A 23,519-nucleotide genomic window follows, 5' to 3' on the forward strand; every position below is an offset into this window, starting at 1 on the left:
CTTTGTCTAATAATATTAATAATAATAATAATAATAATAATAATAATAATAATAATAATAATAATAATAATAATAATAATAATGGTAATGAAGTGAGTTAGTAAAAATATATGTTTTATTTACTTTTACTTATTAGTTTGGTTACAGACTTTTGGTTGCTAATATATATTGTCATTGTTATTAGACTATGATCGAGTACTTCCATAATACCTATGCATGCTATTTTTTTATCGGAAAAATAAATAATAAAAAAAAACGGACATGAAAAATTATCAATAAATCCAATATATAAATCCGAGCAATCTGGTACCGGTACTGGTACCGGTACCTGCCCACCCCTATGGACCTACAGTAAACACTTGTGGCGCCGGTGGAGGAGGTGTGGACGGGCAGGTTCTCACGGTCCCTTATTTCCTTACGTTTTTACCCACTTAGCCTTTACGTTAGTGCAGGACACTTACCCCAAGACACCTCCTGGCCGCGGTGAGTTATTCTGTATCATCGTCAAGTGTGTAATCATTGTAGATACGATATAATGACTAGTGTAGATACGGTATAGGCCTGGCTCGGGTCTGACAGGTATTTGACGTGTATGGCTGAGCTGGAGGAGGCATGACCCTTACATTTTCTTACGTTTTTCGCCTTTCTTTCGCTTTTTCCTTAGCCTTTTCTTCTTATTACCTTTATTAGTCTCTCATTCTATAGCATTGTGAAGTGTGTAGTCATTGTAGATAGGCATAGTGTATATACGGTTTAGGGCTGCTCGGGTATGACAGGTACTTGACATGTATGGAGGAGCTGGAGGAGGCGTAACCCTTACACATTTTCTTATATTTTTCGCCTTTCTCATTTTCTCTAGCCTTTTCTTCCTATAACCTCTCTCAGTCTCTTGTTCTATAGCATCATGAAGTGTGAAGTCATTGTAGATACGGTATAGTGAGGTATAGTGACGGTGGTGGGTGTGACAGGTACTGGACATGACTGGCTGACTCACGGGCTTGTCATGGCTCATCAAGCTTTTTTTTTTTTTTTTTTTTTTTTTTACAGCAAAGGAGACAGTTCAAGGGCACACAAAAAGCAAACATTAATAAAGAAAGCCCGCTACTCACTGCTCCTAAAAAGAATCCAAAGAGGTGGCCGAAAGATAGGTCAGCTTGACAGGGTTTAGGGCCATATTTTTAAACATTTTTGTGCCCAATCTCACATATTTGACAAGGCATCCATGAGAGTTTGGGTCATTTCCTTGAGTAGTTTTATGACCCTGGTGGTAGACTGACCCTTCTTCTGTACCATGAACCTAAAAAACACAGTCATTAAAATTCGGTTGATCTCCTTTTTGGCCTTTGGAAGTAGTTGATGTGGGAGGTGGAAGCGTTTAACAATACCAACCTTATCCCCTTGCCCGAAGGCGCATCCACACACCAGCAACAGCCACTACCAAGTATCACTGCCGGGCTTTTAACTTAAAAATTATGTAGGTGTAGATAAAGGAAGAACACGTCTGCCATCTTTAAAGGATACACTGCAAATCTGCTTCTCCTTCCCTCTTTCTGTCTTCCTGATAATAGGTATGTAGCTCAGATTTACATAGTATTTACCCAGTTGTCTGTTTTTCTTTGTTTTCTTGCTAATAATTTCCTGTGATGGCTAATTCTTATGTCCTGCTGCCCACAGACTCCCTGACGAGGCAAGATGCTGCTGTGGTCACTTCTGCCCGCCCTCCTGCTGGTGGTGCCTGTTTGGGCCGAGCTCTGTCCTGGTGGGAAGGTCAGGTAAGTCTCTCTCTCTCTTTCTCTCTCTCTCTACTGTGGTCTTGCCTATTTCCTTGTTAAATCTGAATTTCTGCCATAGTTTTATTATAATATTTACCATACATTTAGTTACATTATCATCCCCTCTTATTATAGATATGTCCAGATGTCAAAGATCGTTATTAAATTCTATTCTGTTTTTATTTTTTATTTTTTATATATTTTTTATTTTTTCAGGTGCCCAAACAACATGACCTGCTGTCCGCTTGCTAACCATGAGTTCGGGTGCTGCACCTACCCCCAGGCTCAGTGCTGCCACGACCACGTCCACTGCTGTCCCTTCGGTAGGTGACGGCAGCACCCAAACCACCACTCAGCATTGCCAGATTATCGTATCCACCATTGTATTGGCCATTTTTCGACACTAAACTATAGCAAAGACAGTAATAATTAAACCTTTCAACGGTAACTTAACTATAGCAAAGACACTAATTATTAAACCTTTCAACAGCAACTTAACTATAGCTAAGACACTAATTATTAAACTTTTCAACGGTAACTTAACTATAGCAAAGACACTAATTATTAAACTTTTCAACGGTAACTTAACTATAGCAAAGACACTAATTATTAAACTTTTCAACGGTAACTTAACTATAGCAAAGACACTAATTATTAAACTTTTCAACAGTAACTTAACTATAGCAAAGACACTAATTATTAAACCTTTCAACGGTAACTTAACTATAGCAAAGACACTAATTATTAAACTTTTCAACGGTAACTTAACTATAGCAAAGACACTAATTATGAAACCTTTCAACGGTAACTTAACTATAGCAAAGACACTAATTATTAAACTTTTCAACAGTAACTTAACTATAGCAAAGACACTAATTATTAAACCTTTCAACGGTAACTTAACTATAGCAAAGACATTAATTATTAAACTTTACAACAGTAACTATAAACAAATGTAGTTATTGGAGTGGAGGAGACAGTTTTGGGGTCGGAAATCTGAAAACATAAGAGGCTAAGTACGACAGTCTGGTAACGCAACCATGCCACCATTTCCTCTCCCTTCACTCACTCGCATACTTCCAATATTACACCTGCACACACGCTTAACCCGGTAGCAGCGACGGGCCAAATTTGTGCCTTTACTGTGTAGCAGCGACGGGCCAAATTTGTGCCTTTACTGTGTAGCAGCGATGGGCCAAATTTGTGCCTTTACTGTGTAGCAGCGACGGGCCAAATTTGTGCCTTTACTGTGTAGCAGCGACGGGCCAAATTTGTGCCTTTCCCATGAACCAGCGACGGGCCAAATTTTTGCCATGATATAAACCCCCAAAAATAGATAATGCATAAACTGATCACAAATGCGTTGATACATATTATGAAATGGTTTGCGTGAGTGATGATTTATTTTCTCATTTTTCTCGCTTAGAGGGGCCTTTAAGAAACATGATCCCTGCAGATACCGGGTTAATGCTACTTTTATGGATTTCAAATCGATAACGTCTAGCATAATTTGTCCCCCCCAGGCATGAAGTGCGACGAGAGGCACCAGGCCTGCCTCAAGAATGGGTTCCCGGTGCTCTTCTTTGCACAGATCTCAGCCAGGCCAGAGGTGGTGGTCCAGGAGGAGGAGGAGGAGGGTGAACTGACACACTATCGCCATATTCACTTCCTGGAGACCAACCACGTTAATGACACTGACGGTAGGTTAATATGATGATGTTTTCAATTCTATGTTGGCATGATTAAAGGGAGGTTTTAAGGAAGGAGTTTTCAGGTCAGACGAGGTATATAGGGTCATATTTTTAAACATTTTGTCCCATAAACACATATACTTGACTAACCTTTTGTGAGAATTTTAGGCGTAACCAGGGGTAGTTCTATGACCCTTCTGGAAATGCCCAAAACTCCTATGAAAGCCTTGTCAAATGTGTGTGCTTGAGGGCAGAAATGTTTGCGAATATAACCCTAATTATGTGTGTACCAAGTGCCGTCTACTAACTTCACTAATACAGTTGAAGGAGAGAGCAAGAATTGTCCCGACGGCCACCAGTGTCCCTCCTCCTTCACCTGCTGCAAGATGTTCAGGGGTCACTACGGCTGCTGCCCCTACGCTGACGCAAAGTGCTGCATGGACGGCTTCCACTGCTGCCCCCACGGATCCGAGTGTGAGCCGACTTCCGGAGGCTGTGAGGTGAGGGGGGCAGGCGTCAAAGGTGTGCCTGAAATTACATGGGTGCTTGTGGCGTTAAGTTTAGGAATAGGAAATAAAAGTGAGCTGGAAATTCTCATGTTCATGTTCTGTTTTTATAAGCAAAGAACTAGTGGTGTTAAGTTTATAGCTAGTAAAAGTGTACCAGGGATTATATAAGTTCTTGTGCCATTAAGTTTGGGAATATGAAGTAAAAGTGACCTAGAAATTCTGATGTTTATGTTCTCTTTTTATAAGCAAAGAGCTAGTGGAGTTAAGTTTATAGCTTGTAAAAGTGTGCCAGGAATTACATGAGTGCTTGTGGCATTAAGTTTGGGAATATTAAGTAAAAGTGAGCCAGAAATTCTAATGTTCGTGTTCTGTTTCTTCTCTGTCTCACTCTCCTGTGCGGCTCTTCCAAACCACATCTCTTCAGCATTCCACCCTCTGTCTCTCTGTCTCACTCCTCTGCGTCTCTTTCAAACCACATCTCTTCAGCATTCCACCCTCTGTCTCTCTGTCTCACTTCTCTGCGTCTCTTTCAAACCACATCTCTTCAGCATTCCACCCTCTGTCTCTCTGTCTCACTCCTCTGCGTCTCTTTCAAACCACATCTCTTCAGCATTCCGCCCTCTGTCTCTCTGCCAACCCTCCCTGTCTCACTCCTCTGCGTCTCTTCCAAACCACATCTCTTCAGCATTCCACTCTGTCTCTGTCTCTCTGCCAACCTTCCCTGTCTCATCCTCTCCTGCATAATCTGACCACTCCAAACCATGCAGTACCTAGCATTGTTATTATCTCTGTGTCTGTCTCTCAGAGTGAACGAGGGGCCTGGTTGGGCAAGGCAGCAGCTATGATGAAGACCAGTGAACCGAGGAAGCCCAGCCCACCTCAAGCTGCTGGTAAGATGGCTTTCAACATAATAGTAGTTGTAGTAGTAGTAGTAGTGGTAGTAGATTTGTATTTGTATTTTTTGTTGTAGTAGTACAGAGGAAAGATGTTTTGTGCCATGAGAGGGCTTACATCACCCATTCCAATCCTTTTACATGGAGAATCTAACCCCTTTTTGACAGACCCAGGAGGCAAGTGTCCTGATGGTCACCCCTGCGCCGAGCAGTTCACCTGCTGCCACGTGACGGACGGAGGCTATGGCTGCTGCCCGCTGACCGACGCCATCTGCTGCACGGACCTCATTCACTGCTGCCCCCAACACTCCGTCTGCAACACCTCCACCGGTGCTTGTGATAAGGCAAGTTTCCGAGGTCCCAAGAAACTGACTAGGTTGGTTGGTATTTTCAGATGCTTCCACCCCTCACGTTGACTGTTTCCAAAGGCTGAAAAGGAGGTCGGTCGGGTTCTAATGGATGGTTCTTTTCGGTTTACAGTACAGAAGAAGGGTCATAAAACTAGTTCCCTTGGAAATGCCCCCTTGGATCAGTCAGGTTCCAATGAGTGGTTGCTTTAGGTTCACGGTACAAAAGAAGGGTCAGACTACCACCAGGGTCATAAAACTACCCCTGGAAATGTCCCCTAAATTCAGTCAATTTTTAGGTTCATGGTACAGAAGAAGGGTCAGACTACCACCAGGGTCATAAATTCAGTCAATTTTAGGTTCATGGTACAGAAGAAGGGTCAGACTACCCACCAAAATGTCCCCTAAATTCAGTCAATTTTTAGGTTCATGGTACAGAAGAAGGGTCAGACTACCACCAGGGTCATAAAACTACCCCTGGAAATGTCCCCTAAATTCAGTCAATTTTTAGGTTCATGGTACAGAAGAAGGGTCAAACTACCAGAAGGGTTATAAAACTACCCCTGGAAATGCCCCCTTAGATCAGTCAGGTTCCAATGAGTGGTTGTTTTAGGTTCACTGTACAGAAGAAGGGTCACTCTACCACCAGGGTCATAAAACTACCCCTGGAAATGCCCCCTTAGATCAGTCAAGTTTCAATGAGTGGTTGTTTTTGGTTCACTGTACAGAAGAATGGTCACTACCACCAGGATCATAAAACTACCCCTGGAATTGTCCCCTTAGATCAGTCAGGTTCCAGTGAGTGGTTGATTTTGGTTCATGGTACAGAAGAAGGGTCATAAAACTACCCCTGGAAATGTCCCATTAGATCAGTCAGGTTCCAATGAGTGGTTGTTTTAGGTTCACGGTACAGAAGAAGAGTCAATCTACCACAAGGGTCATAAAACTATCCATGGAAATGCCCCCTTAAAACTCCCATGACAGCCTTGTCAAATATGTGTGCTTGGGTGCCCAAATGTTTAATAATATGGGCCTTTGTCTGTCAGTTATGAGCTTTACCTTTAGTTTCACGTAGGTAATGCAGAGTTTAATAATAATTATGATGATAATAATAACCCTGTGCTGTCTTAACAAACTCCCATGTCTGTTTCCTGGTCATAATCTACCCCTGGAAACGCCCCTAAACCTCTGTCTGTCAGTTACGAGCTCTAGTACATTTAGCTTCATGTAGGTAATGCTGAGTTCAATAGTAATATTATAATAATAATAATCCTGTTTTGTCTTCACTATCCCCTATTTCTGTTTCTTGCAGGGGAATTTGTCGACTCCAGCCTTCTCACTCGCCTCGCAGAACCTACCCAACACACCACACTTCCCTGAGACCCTGCCGGAAACAGAGTCAGAATTATCCAAGGCAGGCCCTGATGGTCTTTGCCCTGACAAGCGGAGTCGGTGTGAGCCTGGGAACACTTGCTGCCTCATGAAGGATGGCTCCTACGGCTGCTGTCCCTTTGCAGAGGTGAGAACCAGTCTTTATACAAGCAAAATAAATAATATATGCTGCTCCAATAGGAGAATAAGGAGCGAGAGGTCAGAAGAGAGGTCAATTTCGGGTGGAGATGTGTCTTGATACGCTCCCCTTGAAAGAGTTTAAGTCATAGGCAGGAGGAAATACAGATGAAGGAAGGGAGGCTGTTCTAGAGTTTACCAGCCATAGGAATGAAAGAATAAAGATGCTGGTTATCTCTTGCATGAGGGATCTGGATAGAATTACGATGAAGGAATGAAGATGCTGGTTAACTCTAAGGAATGAAAGAATGGAGATGCTGGTCAACTCCTGCATAAGGGATCTGGATAGAATTGCAATGAAGGAATGAAGATGTTGGTTAACTCTTAGGGATGAAAGAATGGAGATGCTGGTTAACTCTTGCATAAGGGATTTGGATAGAATTATGATGAAGATGCTGGTTAACTCTAAGGAATGAAAGAATGAAAATACTGGTTAACTCTTAAGGGATTTAGATAGAATAGAGATGAAAGAATGAAGATGCTGGTTAACTTGCATAAGGGATTTGGATAGAATAGGGATGAAAGAATGAAGATGCTGGTTAACTTTTGCATAAGGGATTTGGATAGAATAGGGATGAAAGAATGAAGATACGGGTTAACTCTTGCATAAGGGATTTGGATAGAATAGGGATGAAAGAATGAAGATGGTGGTTAACTCTTGCATAAGGGATTTGGATAGAATAGGGGTGAAAGAACGAAGATGCTGGTTAACTTGCATAAGGGATTTGGATAGAATAGGGATGAAAGAATGAAGATGCTGGTTAACTCTTGCATAAGGGATTTGGATAGAATAGGGGTGAAAGAATGAAGATGCTGGTTAACTCTTGCATAAGGGATTTGGATAGAATAGGGATGAAAGAATGAAGATGCTGGTTAACTCTTGCATAAGGGATTTGGATAGAATAGGGATGAAAGAATGAAGATGCTGGTTAACTCTTGCATAAGGGATTTGGACAGAATGGGGATGAGCAAGAGTAAAGATTATAGGTATACTACTTGATTTTAATGTATTTTTTTAACTGGTGGATGACTTTTCTAGGCCACCTGCTGCTCAGACCACGAGAGCTGCTGCCCCAACGGTTACCAGTGTGCTGCGGGTGGGATGTGTGAGAGGCTGCCCTTCCTGTCCTTCCTGCCACCTGTCCTGCGCCAGGTGTGTAGATATCTGGGAACTGGGAAGACCTTTGTTCCCTAAAGCTTTTCTGTTGGTTTTATGGGAGTATATTTTCTGCGTCTTGCCCTGTTGAAGTGAATATCTTGGGTGGAATAAAGTTTACATATTCTTAAACATTTCGGCATATGAATATTCTGAGTCAAGACCTATAGTAATTGTTTGTGGTTTTGTTAGGTTAGGTTACGTTACGTTTAGGGTATCTTCAGACACATGATAGCCAGCACCTTATGGTATGAATCAACAAAGAATGACCCCACTTTGTTGTATAGAAAGTCTCATTAGTAAGGAAGCATAAATGAATTTTCTGAGTCAAGACCTATAGTAACTGTTTGGGGTTTTGTTAGTTAGGTTAGGTTAAGTTCAGGGTATCTTCAAACACATGATAGCCAGCACCTTATGAATCAACAAAGAATGACCTCACTTTGTTGTGTAGAAAGTCTCATTAGTAAGGGAGCATATATGAAAAATGGCAAAATGCTTTCACCGTAATAAAATCAAAATTTCTGATGTCATAACAATGTTTTTATACACAGAATTTTTTTATTGTCCATTTCCCTCTGTACCATCACAGCTCATTCACCAGGAGACTCATGGCTTGTATCTTCCAGCGCAAACCGGCTGCCGTGCCAAGTGAAGAGCCAGCCGCTGTTGATGAGGAATACATAAACTGCCCCGACGGCTCCATGTGTCCCGACGGCAACACCTGCTGCAACATCTCATCTTCCCGCTTTGGCTGCTGCCCCATGCCCAGGGTAAGGCCGCCCACCACAGCTACCCTCCTAGTAAAACACATGCATGATATTCCTAACCTGTATTAACCCGTCCACTGCAATTAGCATGGATTTGTCCTTCATTGGTAGCCTGGTGACATATAATCCCAGGTCTTTCTCTGTCTCTGTATTAACCCATCCACTGTGATTAGCACGGATTTGTCCTTCATTGGTTGCCTGGTAACAAAAAATCCCAGGTCTTTCTCTGCCTCTGTATTAACCCATCCACTGTGATTAGCATGGATTTGTCCTTCATTGGTAGCCTGGTGACATATAATCCCAGGTCTTTCTCTGCCTCTGTATTAACCCATCCACTGCGATTAGCACGGATTTGTTCTTCACTGGTAGCCTGGTAACTCATATAATCCCAGGTCTTTCTCTGCCTCTGTATTAACCCATCCACTGCAATTAGCATGGATTTGTCCTTCACTGGTAGCCTGGTAACATATAATCCCAGGTCTTTCTCTGCCTCTGTGATGGATAGTGGATGGTATTGGTATGCTGGATTTCCCCTCCCAAGGTGCAGGACTTTACATTTTTCTTCATTGAATTAAATCAGCCACTTTTTGTTCTATTCCTGTAGCTTGGTGATGTCTTCTTGTAGGAAATCCGCAGTCAAGGAGTTAATTTTCGTTTAGGCTAACTCTTTGATCTTGACAGGCAACGTGCTGCGGCGACATGCAACACTGCTGTCCCCATGGCTACTGGTGTGCTGATTCTGGCTGTGAGCGTTTGGAGGGGGGCAGCAGCCTCAACAAGACCCTCATCGAGCACACCACACTGGGCGCTGAGTCCCCCAAGGTGATGCTGGCACCATAGTGACCTCCAGCAACTGTGATGTAGGAATTTCTTTGCATTATCAGAAGGTTAGAAAGGTTATTGCTGTCATTATTCCTCTGTTTGGTTTGGGGCATTATATTCAGCTTGTAGTTTAGTTGTTATTATCTTGTAGGCTGTGGAATATATTGGGGATTTTCTCATTGCTTTGAGCTGAAGGTGCAATTCTTCATGCTGTTTTCTGGAAGGGAGACGTTGCGTGAGCCAAGTTCTTGCCGTTGGGGGAAGTATTTTCTAGTGTTCAGCGGGCAGCTTGACGCAGACTCAGAGACAAGAGCTATGCAAAAGAATTAACAGCATGGTGATGGAGAATATAGATTGATTTAGGCATTTCCTTAGGTATGATAGACTACCGAGAAGAATTGTAAATATTTGTACTGAAGGATGTTTTTTACACCAGTTTATTCTCATGGGATTTTTTGTCCTAGCCCGAACCTACAGTATTGTTTCTATGGCTCAGTGTAGTGGTTAATACAAAGTGCAGTATTCTGGGAAGACAAGCAAGGCATCATATTTGTTAGTATGTACCATTTGAGATTTAACATTTGAGATTTATTATGTTTTTCTTATGATTAGCAGACACGTTTAACTGAAATCACTGCGCTCTTAGTGAAGGGTATTGCAAAGTTTGTATCATAGGGAAACCATTTGAAGTACCTGATAGCGATGGTGTCTTATGTTCTTCCACCAAAACAAGCTGTCGGCGTAGAAGTATCAGAATGAGTGTATGTGAAGGGCAAGATTAGATACAGTAGAATAAGTGGCGATTTCTCATAACTTCCATTGTCAAGAGTGAAGCGTTCGTGTGTGTTTCAGAATGTGACCCTTGTGTTCTCCCACTAAAACAAGCCATGGGTGTAGAGGTATCAGAATTTAAGGATGTGGAAGGCAAGATTAGACACAAATTAGTTGGTGGCGATATCTCATTACTTCCTTTGTCAAGAGTGAAGCGTTCGTGTGTGTTTCAGAATGTGACCCTCGTGTTCTTCCACTAAAACAAGCCATGGGTGTAGAGGTATCAGAATTTAAGGATGTGGAAGGCAAGATTAGACACAAATTAGTAGGTAAGATTAGACACAAATTAGTTGGTGTGTCAAGAGTGAAGTGTTCGTGTGTGTTTCAGAATGTGACCCTTGTGTTCTTCCACTAAAACAAGCCATGGGTACAGAAGCTTATAGAGGGGATGTGAAGGGCAAGATTAGACACAAATTAGTAGGTGGCGATATCTCATTACTTCCTTTGTCAAGAGTGAAGCGTTCGTGTGTGTTTCAGAATGTGACCCTCGTGTTCTTCCACTAAAACAAGCCATGGGTACAGAAGCTTATAGAGGGGATGTGAAGGGCAAGATTAGACACAATATTAGTAGGGGTCAATATCTCATTACTTCCATTGTCAGAAGTGGATTGTGAAGTGTCATTGGATGTTATTATGATCTTTAAGAAATGTTATTATTGTCACTGCAAAGTATATATTATTAATGTTTGAGTTGTGCATTTATTTACATTAGGAGAGATTAGTGTTTCTGTATATCATGGAAGCTATTTGTACTAATATTTCCTACTGAATTAAAGTCTTTTTCATACACAGCAATGCATTTTACAGACACAAACTATTCTCTGAAGCTCAGATTTAATACATATTTGTGATTTTTACTTAGATTTACACAGATATCCAGACCACACAGACCCTATGGTACAGCCTAGGTGGTGGTCTGTCCGTAACCTGTCCATTGTGATTGGCACGGATTTTGCCATCACTGGTAGCCTGGTAACATATACTCCCATGTCTTTCTCTGCCTCTGTGGTGGATAGTGGAGTGTTTCCCATATGGTATTGATGTGCTGGATTTCCCCTCCCAAGGTGCAGGACTTTACATTTTTCTTCATTGCATTGTAGCAGCCACTTCTTGTTCCATTCCTGTAGCTTGGTTAAGTCTGACTGTAGGAAATCTGCAGTCAAGGGGTTAAGGAGACTAACTATTTTTTCAAGCCTAGGATTACCTCACGTTCGTACTGCAAGGGGGAATACGTAAACAACACATGGTAGTAGTTTGAATTAAGACGTGATTTTGTTACACATCAAGAAGAGACAAGAATTATACCTGCTGTCACGTAGAAAGCTTTATTCTTACACATGAGAAAAATAAACTATAAATACAGGTTCATTCAAGGTCACTAAGGGAACCTGGTGGCATGTATAAGGCTGCCAAGGACTCAACCACATATATATACATGGGCAAGTATGTGGCAAGGTTGGGCAAGACATGAGAAAACATTAAATAAATACAGGTTCATACAAGGTCACTAAGAGAACCTGGTCACATCTATAAGACTGCTGAAGGACTAAACCACAGATATATATATACATGGCAAGCTTTGGCAAGACTGTACAGGGTAATTGAATGTGTGCCTGTCGCATACCTTGAGTCCCTATGAATGGCTCTGAGGTATTGTGGTGAACGCAGGGCACAGGATCTCCCCTTATTGTAATGTGCCTATCTTACTGACCTCAAAAACAGTGCAATTCTCACTCAGGACAAAATTGATCCAGTCTTGAAGTGTTAAAAAAAATCCTGCGATGTCGAACCTAAACTCCGACTATTATGGCACAAAGTTGTAGCCCAGCAAAGAACAACAGCAACTACTAACACTCCCTTCTCTCACATCAGCACATGGCTGGTTAAGTCCTATTCTGAATATGACACAGGCACATTCAGAATCTTAACCTGAACTCAAAACACTGATAATAAGGAAGGTCAGTAACTCCTATAACACTTCCTACACTCACATCAACACATGGCTGGTTAAGTCCTATTCTGAATATGACACAGACACATTCAAAGTCTTAACCTGGACTCAAAACACTGATAATAAGGAAGGTCAGTAACTCCTATAACACTTCCTACACTCACATCAACACATGGTTGGTTAAGTCCTATTCTGAATATGACACAGGCACATTCAAAATCTTAACCTGGACTCAAAACACTGATAATAAGGAAGGTTAGTAACTCCTAACACTTCCTACACTCACATCAACACATGGTTGGTTAAGTCCTACTCTGAATATGACACAGGCACATTCAAAATCTTAACCTGGACTCAAAACACTGATAATAAAGAAGGTTGGTAACTCCTAACACTCCCTTCTTTCACATCAGCACATGGTTGAAGTGTCTTGTACATTCTATACTGAATATACAAATAACAGACGCACTCAAAAGCTGGTTTATCATAGTCTTGAGGCACTGATTGGGTAGTTAAACTTGCAAAGGCCCTGGGGAAGCTGTAGCCTAGCAAAGAACACTCCCTATACCTACATCAGTACATGGTTAAAGGGCCTCGTACACAGACATATCCAGAACTTTAACCCGATATCAAAACACTTATTGGGTCGTCCATTTCACTTAGGCCCTGGGCAAGCTGTAGCCTAGCAAAGAACACTCCCTATACTCACATCAGTACATGGTTGAAGGGCCTCGTACACAGACATGTCCAGAACTTTAACCCGATATCGAAACACTTATTGGGTCGTCCATTTCACTTAGGCCTCGGGCAAGCTGTAGCCTAGCAAAGAACAACCTACTAACATTCCCTACAGACACATCAGTACATGGTTTATGGGCCTCATACACACATATCCTGAGTTTTAACCTGCTATCGAAACACTCATTGGGTTGTCCATTCCGCCAAGGCCTCGGGCAAGCTCCACCACGCCCTCCAGGCTCCTTCCCGTTACCACCCTGAACAGGAACTCAACCACTGCCAGCTTCTTCCTGTATCCCGTTTCTATGATGTTCGAGATGATGATGGTGAGGATTTCCGCGACAGCGACGGCCACAGCAGCGACGACGTTGACTATGACCGTCGTGATGAGTCCGAGGCCTTCGAAAATCGCGTACGAGGCAACTACCTCGTATATTTTCCTTATCTTCTCCTTTATCCCGAAGACGTTGAAGGTTAGGGCGTTGTAGACGATGCTGGTGGCACCCCCGAGAAACCAGCTGTCGAGGGGGTTCAGAATCTCATACCCATCTGCCTCCTCTACGCTCGTATCAACTCCAACCCCAAGGAAGAAGGAATCGCTTGGGTTGACCAGTAGCAGTAGGGTCACCCAGGCTGCCAGAGTCATCCAGCGAGGAAGCATGGTGCCGCAGGGTCAGTGTTAGAGGGCCAGGTGCCAAGGGTCATCTGTTCCTGGTGCTGGGGTCAAGTTAAGGTCCATTGTCATGTGTCAGGTCAGTCCGGTGGTCATCGTCATCCTGAAATACAGCAGTCACATGTCACACCTGGCAGCCAAGGCAACTAAAAGACATGAAATATAGAAGCAAAATCATCCTTTGTGTTCTCTCTTATACAGAAATGCCTCAGTTTACGAGTGCTTTGATTTACAAGCAGAAAAATAATCACTGAAAATGCCTTCTTTACAAGTGGTGACTTGGTGTACGAGTATCCTGTTTGTACAAGTTGAAGACGGTTCCCTTTATTTGCAGGGGGCTTCGTGGTGCAGTGGTTAGCACACTCGGCTCACAACTGAGAGAGCCCGGATTCGATTCCCGGGCAAAGTGGAAAAATTTGGGCGGCTTTCCCAATACCCTACGCCCCTGTCCACCCAGCAGTGAATGGGTACCCTTCTCCTATAATTCCTTCCCTTTCTGTCTCTCTCCGGCATGTGACCACAGATGTTGCGCCGACTAAACGAAACTTTCCAACTTCCCCTTTGTTTGCTGCAAGACGAGAGCGCTCAGAGTGGAAAACGATGGGAATGGGGTCTCAGTCCGCGTTGTACACTCACAGAGGCAGCACCCGCACGCTTGTGTCAGCTGACATTTGTGTGATCTTCATGTTTTCAGCAGTACACTAACCTACATTTTTATTTTATTTATTTATTTATTTTTTTTTTTTTTTACATTAGACGAAACTGTTAAGGGCAAAAAAAAAAGGAAACTCATAAAAAAAAGCCCGCCACACGCTGGTGCTACGAATGAATCAAGAGGAGTGGCAGAATGATTGGTCAGTTTCAGGAGGAGAAGTGGCCTGATGCTCCTTCCCCATCTCCTCCTCTTCTTCCTCCTACTCCTTCTCCTCTGCCTCCCCCTCTCCCTCTTCCTCCCCCGCCTCTATCCTGCATCATTTGGCACCGATGAAGCAAAAAAATCACTACATAGACACTCACTCTTTCCATCGTTCTACCCTTCTCTTGAAAGTTACGGGTTACGAGTCTTTTTAGTTGCGAGCAAAATTCCAGAACATAATAAGCTTGTAAACTGAGGTATGGCTGTATATTTTTCTCAGGTCATAATCCCTTCTCAGTTGCACCACATATACACTCGAACCCCTTTAACCCGGTAGCAGCGACGGGCCAAATTTGTGCCATGATATAAACCCCCAAAAATAGATGATACATAATCTGATCACAAATGCTTTGATGTATATGAAATGGTTTGTGTGAGGGGTGATTTTTTCTCATTTTTCTCACTTAGAGGGACCATTAAGAAACATGATCCCGGCTGCTACAGGGTTAACCTTATCAGTCTTCACCGCAAGGAGCTTCTGGTGCAGTCTAGAGCAGATGATTTTAGGCCCGAGAGGATTGTTACATCACACACAGTCACAGGTTGCCAGGATTTTATTTTATGGCTGTTAACTACAATAAATAAGTTGTTGTTTTTTTATTTACAGGAGAATACAAGTGTAGGTTGTTCACAGTTTCAGCATCTTATAACTACTACTGCTATTATTACTACTACTACTTCTACAGGCTCTCTCTCTCACTCTCAATTTATAAACATACTACTACTACTACTACTACTGCTACTACTACTACTACTACTACTACTACTACTACTACTACTACTACTACTACTACTAAATGTCTATATATGTTTAGTTATTCACTTCATATTTACTGTTTCTTCACTTGTTTTCTTCAACAAACAGTCTGTTTTACACAAGTTCGTTCTCATTCAAGGAGTATAGGTTAGGTTAGGTTAGGTCATTTATATACTGTTGTTTCTTCACTTGTTTTCATTCTCATTGTGTGTTCTGTGGATTCGTAACAAACTGTTTGTAGGATATTAGGTTAGGTCATGTATATACTGTTGTTTCTTCACTTGTTTTATAAATGTCTATATATGTTTAGTTATTCACTTCGTATTTACTGTTTCTTCACTTGTTTTCTTCCGGCAAAGTCCAGTGTGTGTTCTGTGGATTCGTAATCACACAACGGTTCAAGGAGTATAGGATAGGTTAGGTTAGGTCATGTATATACTGTTGTTTCTTCACTTGTTTTCTTCCAGCAAAGTCCAGTGTGTGTTCCGTGGATTCGTAATCACACAACGGTTCAAGGAGTACTGGTTAGGTTAGGTTAGGTAACGTCATGTATATACTGTTGTTTCTTCACCTTGTTTTCTTCCGGCAAAGTCCAGTGTGTGTTCTGTGGATTCATAATCATGCCCAGACTATCACAACGGTTCAAGGAGTATAGGTTAGGTTACGTCATGTATATACTGTTGTTTCTTCACCTTGTTTCTTCCACTGCATGCCCAAACTATCACACTTATGCCCAAGGAAGATAGATTAGGTTACGCTGAGTCAGGTATTCACTCTTTTCACTTTTCTTCCACCCAACTCAATTACTCATGGTGAGAATGGGGGAGAATGAATTTGTGAAGAGGGTGTATGGGGGAAGGATTGAGGGAGGGGGTGTCAGGGGAAGACCACCTGTGAAATGGATCTATCGGGTGAGCGAGTATTGGAGCGAGTGTGCTGAGAGGGAGTGCCAGAACAGGGAGAGATTGAGACACATTTGCTGCGGCCACCCCTGGAAGGAACTCTTACATGCCCAAGGAAGATAGATTAGATTAGGATAGGTCAGGTACTGTTCATTTACCTTTTCTTCCTTCCACCCTAGTCCACTGCATGGTCAGACTATCACACATCTGTCCATGGAAGATTGATTACAATAGGTCAGGGATTTACTCTTTATTCAACTTTTTATCCACTTTTTTTCCTTCTACCCAAGGAATCGTCTGTCCAAGGAGGATATACAGTCGTCCCTCAAATAGTACGGTTTCCAATAGTTCGGTTTCAGTTTTATACAGATTGTCACAGAAGATCTTTTAAGGATTTTTAAATTTCCTGTTCGTCGGAAAATTAAAAAATCCTAAAAAAATCTTTGAAAATCCACATAAAACCGAAACTGAACTATTGGAAACTGTACTATTTGAGGGATGACTGTACTGGGTTAGGGTAGGTCAGGTCAGTTCCTTTATCTTCCTTCCATCTGTCAAGTCAAGTCTCATGGCCAAGCGTTTTGTCACAGTGTGTAATCGAGTCCATAGATATCACTGAGGGCACGCACCAGACCTGCCACCCCGTCAAAACTCCTTCCCGTGAATACCCTGAACAGGAACTCGAGGATGGCCAGCTTCGCTCTCCACACACCCTCGATGATATTAGCGACGATCACCGTTATGATTTCCGTGACTGAGACAGCGATGGCCGCGATGATGTTGACCACCGCTGTGATGACGAGTCCCAGCCCTTCGAAGATCGCATACGAGGCAACCACTTCATAGATATGCCTGATCCATTCCTTTATCCCGAAGAAGTTGAAGGTTAGGGCGTTATACACGATGCTGGTGGCGCCCCCGAGAAACCAGCTGTCGAGGGGGTTGATGATTTCGTAGCCATCGGCCGCCTCCACGCTCGTATCAATCACATAGCCAAGGAGGAAGGAGTCACTTGGGTAGACCAGCAGTAGAAGTAGGGTCACCCAGGCTACCAGAGTCATCCAGCGGGGTAGCATGGTGCCGCAGGGTCAGTATTACAGTGTCTGGTGCCAAGGGTCATCTGGGGTCACCAGGGTCAAGTCATCGTCCATGGTCGTATGTCAGGTCAGTCTGGTGGTCAACATCATCCTGAAACACAGTCAAACGTCACTTGTCGGATATAACTCAAAGAAAAATGAGGAAATATTCACAAGAGGAAATGTTTTAAGGGTTTGCAAAGGCTATTGTGTCCACCTTCATGCTTTTCGGTGTGTTAATCTGCTTTGAGGTGGTGGCTGAGGGGCACGGTATCCTGGAGGGGCTTGGTTCGCATCCCGCCTGCCACTACAAGCTGACAATTTTCAATCATTGCCGAGTGTGGCTGAGTTATTTGTCTCATTCTTCTTGTTCTTGTACTTTTTCATCTTCTTTTTCTTTTCGTTCTCTCTTACGTAAATCCAAATAGAAACCAGATTCCACACAGCTCACCCTCTGAAACTGATCCTCTCTTTTGGACGCTCAATTCTTCTTGTTCTTCTTTTTCTTCCAATTCTTTCTACATAGCCCCAGACACCAGATTTCAAAGGCACTTCACCCTCTGACATTGATCCTCTCTTTTGGCCATTCAGTTCTTCATCTTGTTCTTTTTGCCCTTCTTTTTCTTCCAATTCTTTCTACATAACCCCAAACAGACACCAGGTTCTATACAGCTCTGAAACTGATCCTCTCTTTTGGCCACTCAGTTCTTAGTCTCATTCTTCTTGTTCTTGTTCTTTTGGTTCATCTTTTTCTTCTCGTTCTCTCTTATGTAAATCAAAACAGAAAGCGGATTCCATACACCTCACCCTCTGAAACTGATCCTCTAGTTTGGCCATTCAGTTCTTCATCTTGTTCTTTTTGCTCTTCTTTTTCTTCCAATTCTTTCTACATAACCCCAAACAGACACCAGGTTCTATACAGCTCTGAAATTGATCCTCTCTTTTGGCCATTCAGTTCTTAGTCTCATTCTTCTTTTTCTTCTAATTATTTCACATGTAACCCCAAACAAATACCAGTTTGCACACATCTCTGAAACTGTCCTCTCTTGGCCATTCAGTTCTTAGTCTCATTCTTCTTTTTCTTCTAATTATTTCACATGTAACCCCAAACAGACAGCCTCCACACACCTCTGAAACTGTCCTCCCTCTTTTGGCACTCAGTTCTTAGTCTCATTCTTCCCATTCTCTCATACACAACAACAGACACCAGTTTCCACACACCTCTGAAACTGTCCTCTCTCTTTTGGCACTCAGTTCTTAGTCTCATTCTTCCCATTCTCTCATACATAACAACAGACACCAGTTTCCACACACCTCTGAAATTGATCCTCTCTTTTGGCACTCAGTTCTTAGTCTCATTCTTCCCATTCTCTCATACACAACACACCTCTGAAATTGATCCTCTCTTTTGGCCACTCAGTTCTTAGTCTCATTCTTCCTTTTCTTCCCATTCTCTCATACATAACCCCAGACACCAACTTCCATACACCTTTCAAACTGACCTCTCTTGGCCACTCTGTACTTTCTTATATACGAGCAGTGTTAGTTCTTTTTTTTTTGTATATATATTTTGTCCTTGAGTTCTTTACTATAAAAAGCTCACATCATTCCACATATTTCCAGGGAAGTTTTTTTAGTGGTATCATATGAAGACTTGACACTCACTCACTCTCCGACCCAAAGTCTACCAAAAAAAGCTGTTTGTTCTTCCTCTGGTGGCAAAAACTGGTTCAAGGAGGCAACCAAGTCATTCGTGGTGGTTTAGGTTTACCAGAAGCCAGTCAGTCAGTCAGCCAGTTAGTCAGTCAGTCAGTCAGTGTGTGTGTGTATGTGTGTGTGTGTGTGTTTGAAAGGTTAGCGAGTGACATGCATTGTAAGTTAGATGAAGCGTGCTAATGAGAGAGAGAGAGAGAGAGAGAGAGAGAGAGAGAGAAAGACTATTACGAGTCGCTCTCCCCCCCCCCTCTCTCTCTCTCTCTCTCTCTCATCACCCCCACCCCCTCCCTCACCCTTCACCCCCCAAACACCCTTTTCCCTTGTCCCAGAATACTAGGACAAGGGTGAGCCAGGTAGGACCGCCGGGAGTTATGTGACCCGGTTGGAGGAGGAAGAGGAGGAGGAGGGGGGGAGAAGAGAATCCAGGAGAAAGTTCAGTGTCTCCCATCTCTTCCCTGGCGGCTTGACCCTCTTCCCTGTGGTCTTGAATAGCCTTCCTAATACTCTTCCTGATATTAGTGGAATCCTCCTCCTTATTCTTCCTTATATAGTAAAATCCTCCTCGTCCTCATTCTCTTCCTTATGGTATCGAATTGTTTCCTTCTCCAAGATTCATGGTTTTATAATTGTCATTTTTTTTTTTTTTTTTTTTTTTTTTTTTTTACGTCTCAGCCTATTGCGCCGGTAGGCTTGCTTGAGGGGCCTGGATGGTATTCGGCCCCAGCCCGTCATGGCGCAGGCAAGTGTTTATAGTGGCGCCATCATCTTCATGCCTCGCTAATAGACCTCTAATCTAATCTAATCTAACATACTAAACCTCTGATCTAATCTAAATTAACATACTAAATCTCTAATCTAATCTAATCTAACATACTAAACCTCTAATTTAATATATTCTAAAAGTTACAAGTCTATTCTGATCTCTCTATTCTACCTCTTCTATTAATCATTCTTTGCTATATTGGTCTTTCTAATCTTCTGTTCTGTCAGCTCTAAGTCTGTTCTGATTCCCTCTATTCTATTCTATTCTCTATTCTAACTCTTCTTTTAGCCCTGTTTTGCTATATTGGTCTTTGTAATCCTCTATTCTGTTAGCTTTGAGTATATTCCGATTCCCTCTATTCTATTCTATTCTCTGTTCTACTTCTTCTATTAGTCCTGCCTGGCTAACGTGGGCGTTCTTAACCTCTATTCTCTTAGTTCTAAGTCTATTCTGATTCCCTCTATTCTAACTCTTCTATTAGCCATACCTTGCTTTCGTGGGCCTTACTTAACCTTTATTTTGTTAGTTCTAAGTCTTCTGATCCCCCTTTTATTACTGATTTCTTCGCTGATTAAGGCGTGTTTTCAGCCAATGTTCTCTTTGGTCTGTTGTGTTTCATGACTGACTTCGTATGATCAGACTTCAAAGATTGTATAACTCTATGGGACACTGTATCACCCAACACGTATAATATGATTTACCTTTCAAAACATAACGCATTTCTGTATCCCTCAAAACACAGACCCACGAATTCTTGTTTCATGTATGTAACTAAAGGACCAAAGTATCAGCCAACACGTATATGATTTACTGTTAAAGTCATCACAGGTAACACGAATTTCTGTATCACTTAAGCACAGACCCACGAATTTCTGTATCACTCCCTCACGAATTTCTGTAACAATCAAACAATGACTCACGAATTCCTGCATCACTTTTCTTCCTCCCATGCCGATTATTCCCCTACCACAGACATCGTTGCTCGTGGAAGTGTCTATATGCGTCCACTGCATCGCCTAACCTGTGTGAAGCGTTTTATATCAAAGGAATCACTCGGGAGAATGTGTGTCGTCGCTTTCCTCCGGTTAGCGCCCACTTGAGTCTTGGGTAGAATGAGAAGACAAATATTTGACACACACACAAACATGGTCGCCGCTGGATACGATATGAGGAGTTTTGCGTTCAAGTCACCAATGAAATGAGACACGTACACACACACACACACACACACACACACACACACACACACATGATGGCACCAAGTTTGACCCTCGCAAAACAGTTCAGTGCCGAAGAAGAACCCGATGACTCTCAGAACACATAAAGACACACACAAATACTTAGAGGATACTATTTAGATTTATACACCCACGTAAACACTTCTGTTCATTCACACACACACACACACACACACACACACACACACACACACACACACACACACAATTCCCTTCCCTTCCCTTCCCTTCCACACACGTAACGCAAAACTACAGTGACCTTGAAAGACTAACGGGACCTCAAGACAATTGCATCCCTTACTACACCTGACATTTCAACACTGCCAAGACGCACCGATGAGGGTCAAAAACACACACACACCGGCACTGCAGGACATGATCACCCAACACCACCACAAGGGCAACACCTCAACACCACGACGCAACACCCACCTCCTCAACACCGCCAAGCTTTACTGACCTAGAGACGCACACACACCACCACCACCGCCTTCTCTTCGCTGCTCTCACCCGTCTCAACACCGCCCGCCCCCTTACCCCTCTCGGTCCCTCCTCCTCCAGCCAGCGAGCCAACCACCTGCCTGCCACCTGCCTCACCGCCTCACCTTCCTTGCGTCACACCAACCGGAACATCTCAAACTACACGGCAAGAACTGGTAATGATGTTTTTGGTGTGTTTTCTGGGGATGTTATGTGAGTTATGTGTTGTTAGTAGGTGACTTGATGGAGGTTAGACCCAAAACATCTCGGGCTACTACGTCAAGAACGGGTAATGATGTTTTGTTTACGTTTTCTAGGTATGTAGCTATGTGTGTTCGCTGTGCCTGTGACGTTGCATGACTCATGAATGGAAGACGGACTTGGAAACCCGATGTTACCTTGCATAACCCAACCGTACGTAACATCTCGAGAACATGTCAAGAACGGGTAATGATGTTTGAGAGTGTTTTCTGGGGATGTATGTGATGTTAGTAGGTGACGGAGGAGAGGAAGACAGACTACACACCCAGTCCTTCCTTCTGTCACCTTCCGTCCCCTCCTTCCCTTCCCTCTCAGCGTCACTAGGGCGTCACAACCGGGAGAAAGCTGCGTCCGGGCCTTTCTTCCTGCTCGCCACTCCACAGCGAATACACCTGAGCGCCTTTCTGCACCGCGCAAAAATATATAACCTTTCCGGACAAACAGGATATACAAGTAACTGTGATCTGATGTCCCTCCTGGTCTGTGGATGGTTTCAAATGCAGTTAATGTTGGTTTTTCGTTTGTGTTTCCTGTGTTTCTTGTTTTGTGTGACACCTAAGTTGTTTTTCTTGGTTGAGTCAGGAAGAGAAGCCAAAAAATCACTCTATATTTGTTTTTCGTATGTGTTTCGTGTGTTTCTTGTTTTGTGTTACACTTAAGTTGGGTTTTTCTTGGTTGAGTGAGGAAGAAAGAGCAAAACAAATCACCATATATCTGTTTTCATATGTGTTTCGTGTGTTTCTTGTTTTGTGTGACACCTAATTGGGTTTTTCTTGGTTGAGTGAGGACGAGAGCGCAAAATAAGAGGCGTTGATTATATTTAAGGTTGATGTTAAAGTCCCTGTCGAGTGACAAAAAGCAGTGAAAGCGCTTGCGGGGAAAACGGAGACCCGACAAGAAAGAAACCCGTTATGCTTGCAAATAAGGAAAAAAAGTCTACTTCTCACGTTTAGACCAAGTATTTCCTGGTAGTGCCCAACGGAAGGAATATAAGTAGGTTAGGAGGTGCACTACTACTACTACTACAACTACTACTACTACTACTACTTCTACTACTACTACTACTACTACTACTACTACTACTACTACTACTACTACTACTACTACTACTACTACTACTACTACTACTACTACTATTATCCCTACTACTAGCCTACTATTATTATTTATTGCAAGTTTCTTTTATATTATTGTAGCTCTCCATTGTCATGTATACTTTTCCTCTTATTTCCTGCACTTTCCTTTCTTTAATTACCTAATGAGAGAGAGAGAGAGAGAGAGAGAGAGAGAGAGAGAGAGAGAGAGAGAGAGAGAGTGTGCGTAAAGGCGTTCACTTCATCACTTCCCCAGGGTCGGTTCTAGCCATTAACCCTAGAATGGAAACCGTATGCCATTTGGCACAAAAATTAAGGTGTTTTTGAAACTCGCGCTCATTGTGTTTAACCATGGCCGACTTTTTCAACTCATTCATGGGCATGTATTAGTGTGTCGGGTGCCCTGTTGATGAGAGAGTTACACAGTCCGCTGCTCCTTTTCACTTCTCTGGTATGAGTGTCCCGTGTGCCATTCGGCACAGCGTTTCCTGTAACGTTATTTTTGTTGTCAAAAAAAGTTTTGTAAGTGGCCATTTTGACCCAGGTGTGACGACATGTAAATTTTTTGGGGTGTGTGAGTATACATTAGCCTTTGTA

The 23,519-nt window shown here is 42.7% G+C and overlaps 2 protein-coding genes and 1 long non-coding RNA gene across 6 annotated transcripts; 1 reads left to right on the top strand and 2 right to left on the bottom strand.

Annotated features, from left to right (window-relative positions):
- The first annotated feature begins 347 nt into the window (after positions 1-347).
- LOC127003575 (progranulin-like) lies at positions 348-11,148 on the top strand. Of its 3 annotated transcripts, none has more exons than XM_050870456.1 (12): positions 348-483; positions 1,675-1,772; positions 1,989-2,095; positions 3,296-3,472; positions 3,785-3,963; positions 4,778-4,862; positions 5,034-5,209; positions 6,525-6,731; positions 7,821-7,934; positions 8,564-8,707; positions 9,386-10,626; positions 10,779-11,148. In XM_050870456.1, the coding sequence occupies exons 2-11, from the start codon at positions 1,693-1,695 to the stop codon at positions 9,542-9,544; spliced, it is 1,428 nt and encodes a 475-aa protein (XP_050726413.1). In that variant the 5' UTR covers positions 348-483; positions 1,675-1,692; the 3' UTR covers positions 9,545-10,626; positions 10,779-11,148. The 3 variants fall into 3 exon arrangements, with proteins under 3 accessions (XP_050726413.1, XP_050726414.1, XP_050726415.1); XM_050870457.1 differs by having other exon boundaries at positions 9,386-10,474; XM_050870458.1 differs by lacking the exon at positions 10,779-11,148 and having other exon boundaries at positions 8,564-8,836; positions 9,097-9,467.
- Positions 10,765-23,494, bottom strand: LOC127003577 (uncharacterized). Of its 2 annotated transcripts, XR_007757155.1 has the most exons (4): positions 21,548-23,494; positions 12,657-13,822; positions 12,411-12,534; positions 10,765-12,286 (listed from the first exon to the last, which is right to left on the bottom strand). It is a non-coding gene; the product is annotated as an uncharacterized LOC127003577 (long non-coding RNA). The 2 variants fall into 2 exon arrangements; XR_007757154.1 differs by lacking the exon at positions 21,548-23,494 and having other exon boundaries at positions 12,657-14,423.
- Positions 15,819-17,631, bottom strand: LOC127003576 (uncharacterized). Its single transcript, XM_050870459.1, has one exon. The coding sequence runs from the start codon at positions 17,368-17,370 to the stop codon at positions 16,879-16,881; it is 492 nt and encodes a 163-aa protein (XP_050726416.1). The 5' UTR covers positions 17,371-17,631; the 3' UTR covers positions 15,819-16,878.
- Positions 23,495-23,519: the final 25 nt, after the last annotated feature.

The sequence above is a fragment of the Eriocheir sinensis genome, chromosome 25 (assembly GCF_024679095.1).
Source record: "Eriocheir sinensis breed Jianghai 21 chromosome 25, ASM2467909v1, whole genome shotgun sequence".
In the NCBI taxonomy this organism is placed as follows: Eukaryota; Metazoa; Arthropoda; class Malacostraca; order Decapoda; family Varunidae; genus Eriocheir; species Eriocheir sinensis.

Coding starts and splice junctions, on each gene's coding strand:
- LOC127003575 (XM_050870456.1), top strand. CDS start 1,693: ATGCTGCTGTGGTCACTTCTGCCCGCCCTCCTGCTGGTGGTGCCTGTT. Junction 2,096..3,295: donor CGTCCACTGCTGTCCCTTCG/GTAGGTGACGGC, acceptor TGTCCCCCCCAG/GCATGAAGTGCGACGAGAGG. Junction 8,708..9,385: donor GCTGCTGCCCCATGCCCAGG/GTAAGGCCGCCC, acceptor TGATCTTGACAG/GCAACGTGCTGCGGCGACAT.
- LOC127003576 (XM_050870459.1), bottom strand. CDS start 17,370: ATGCTACCCCGCTGGATGACTCTGGTAGCCTGGGTGACCCTACTTCTA.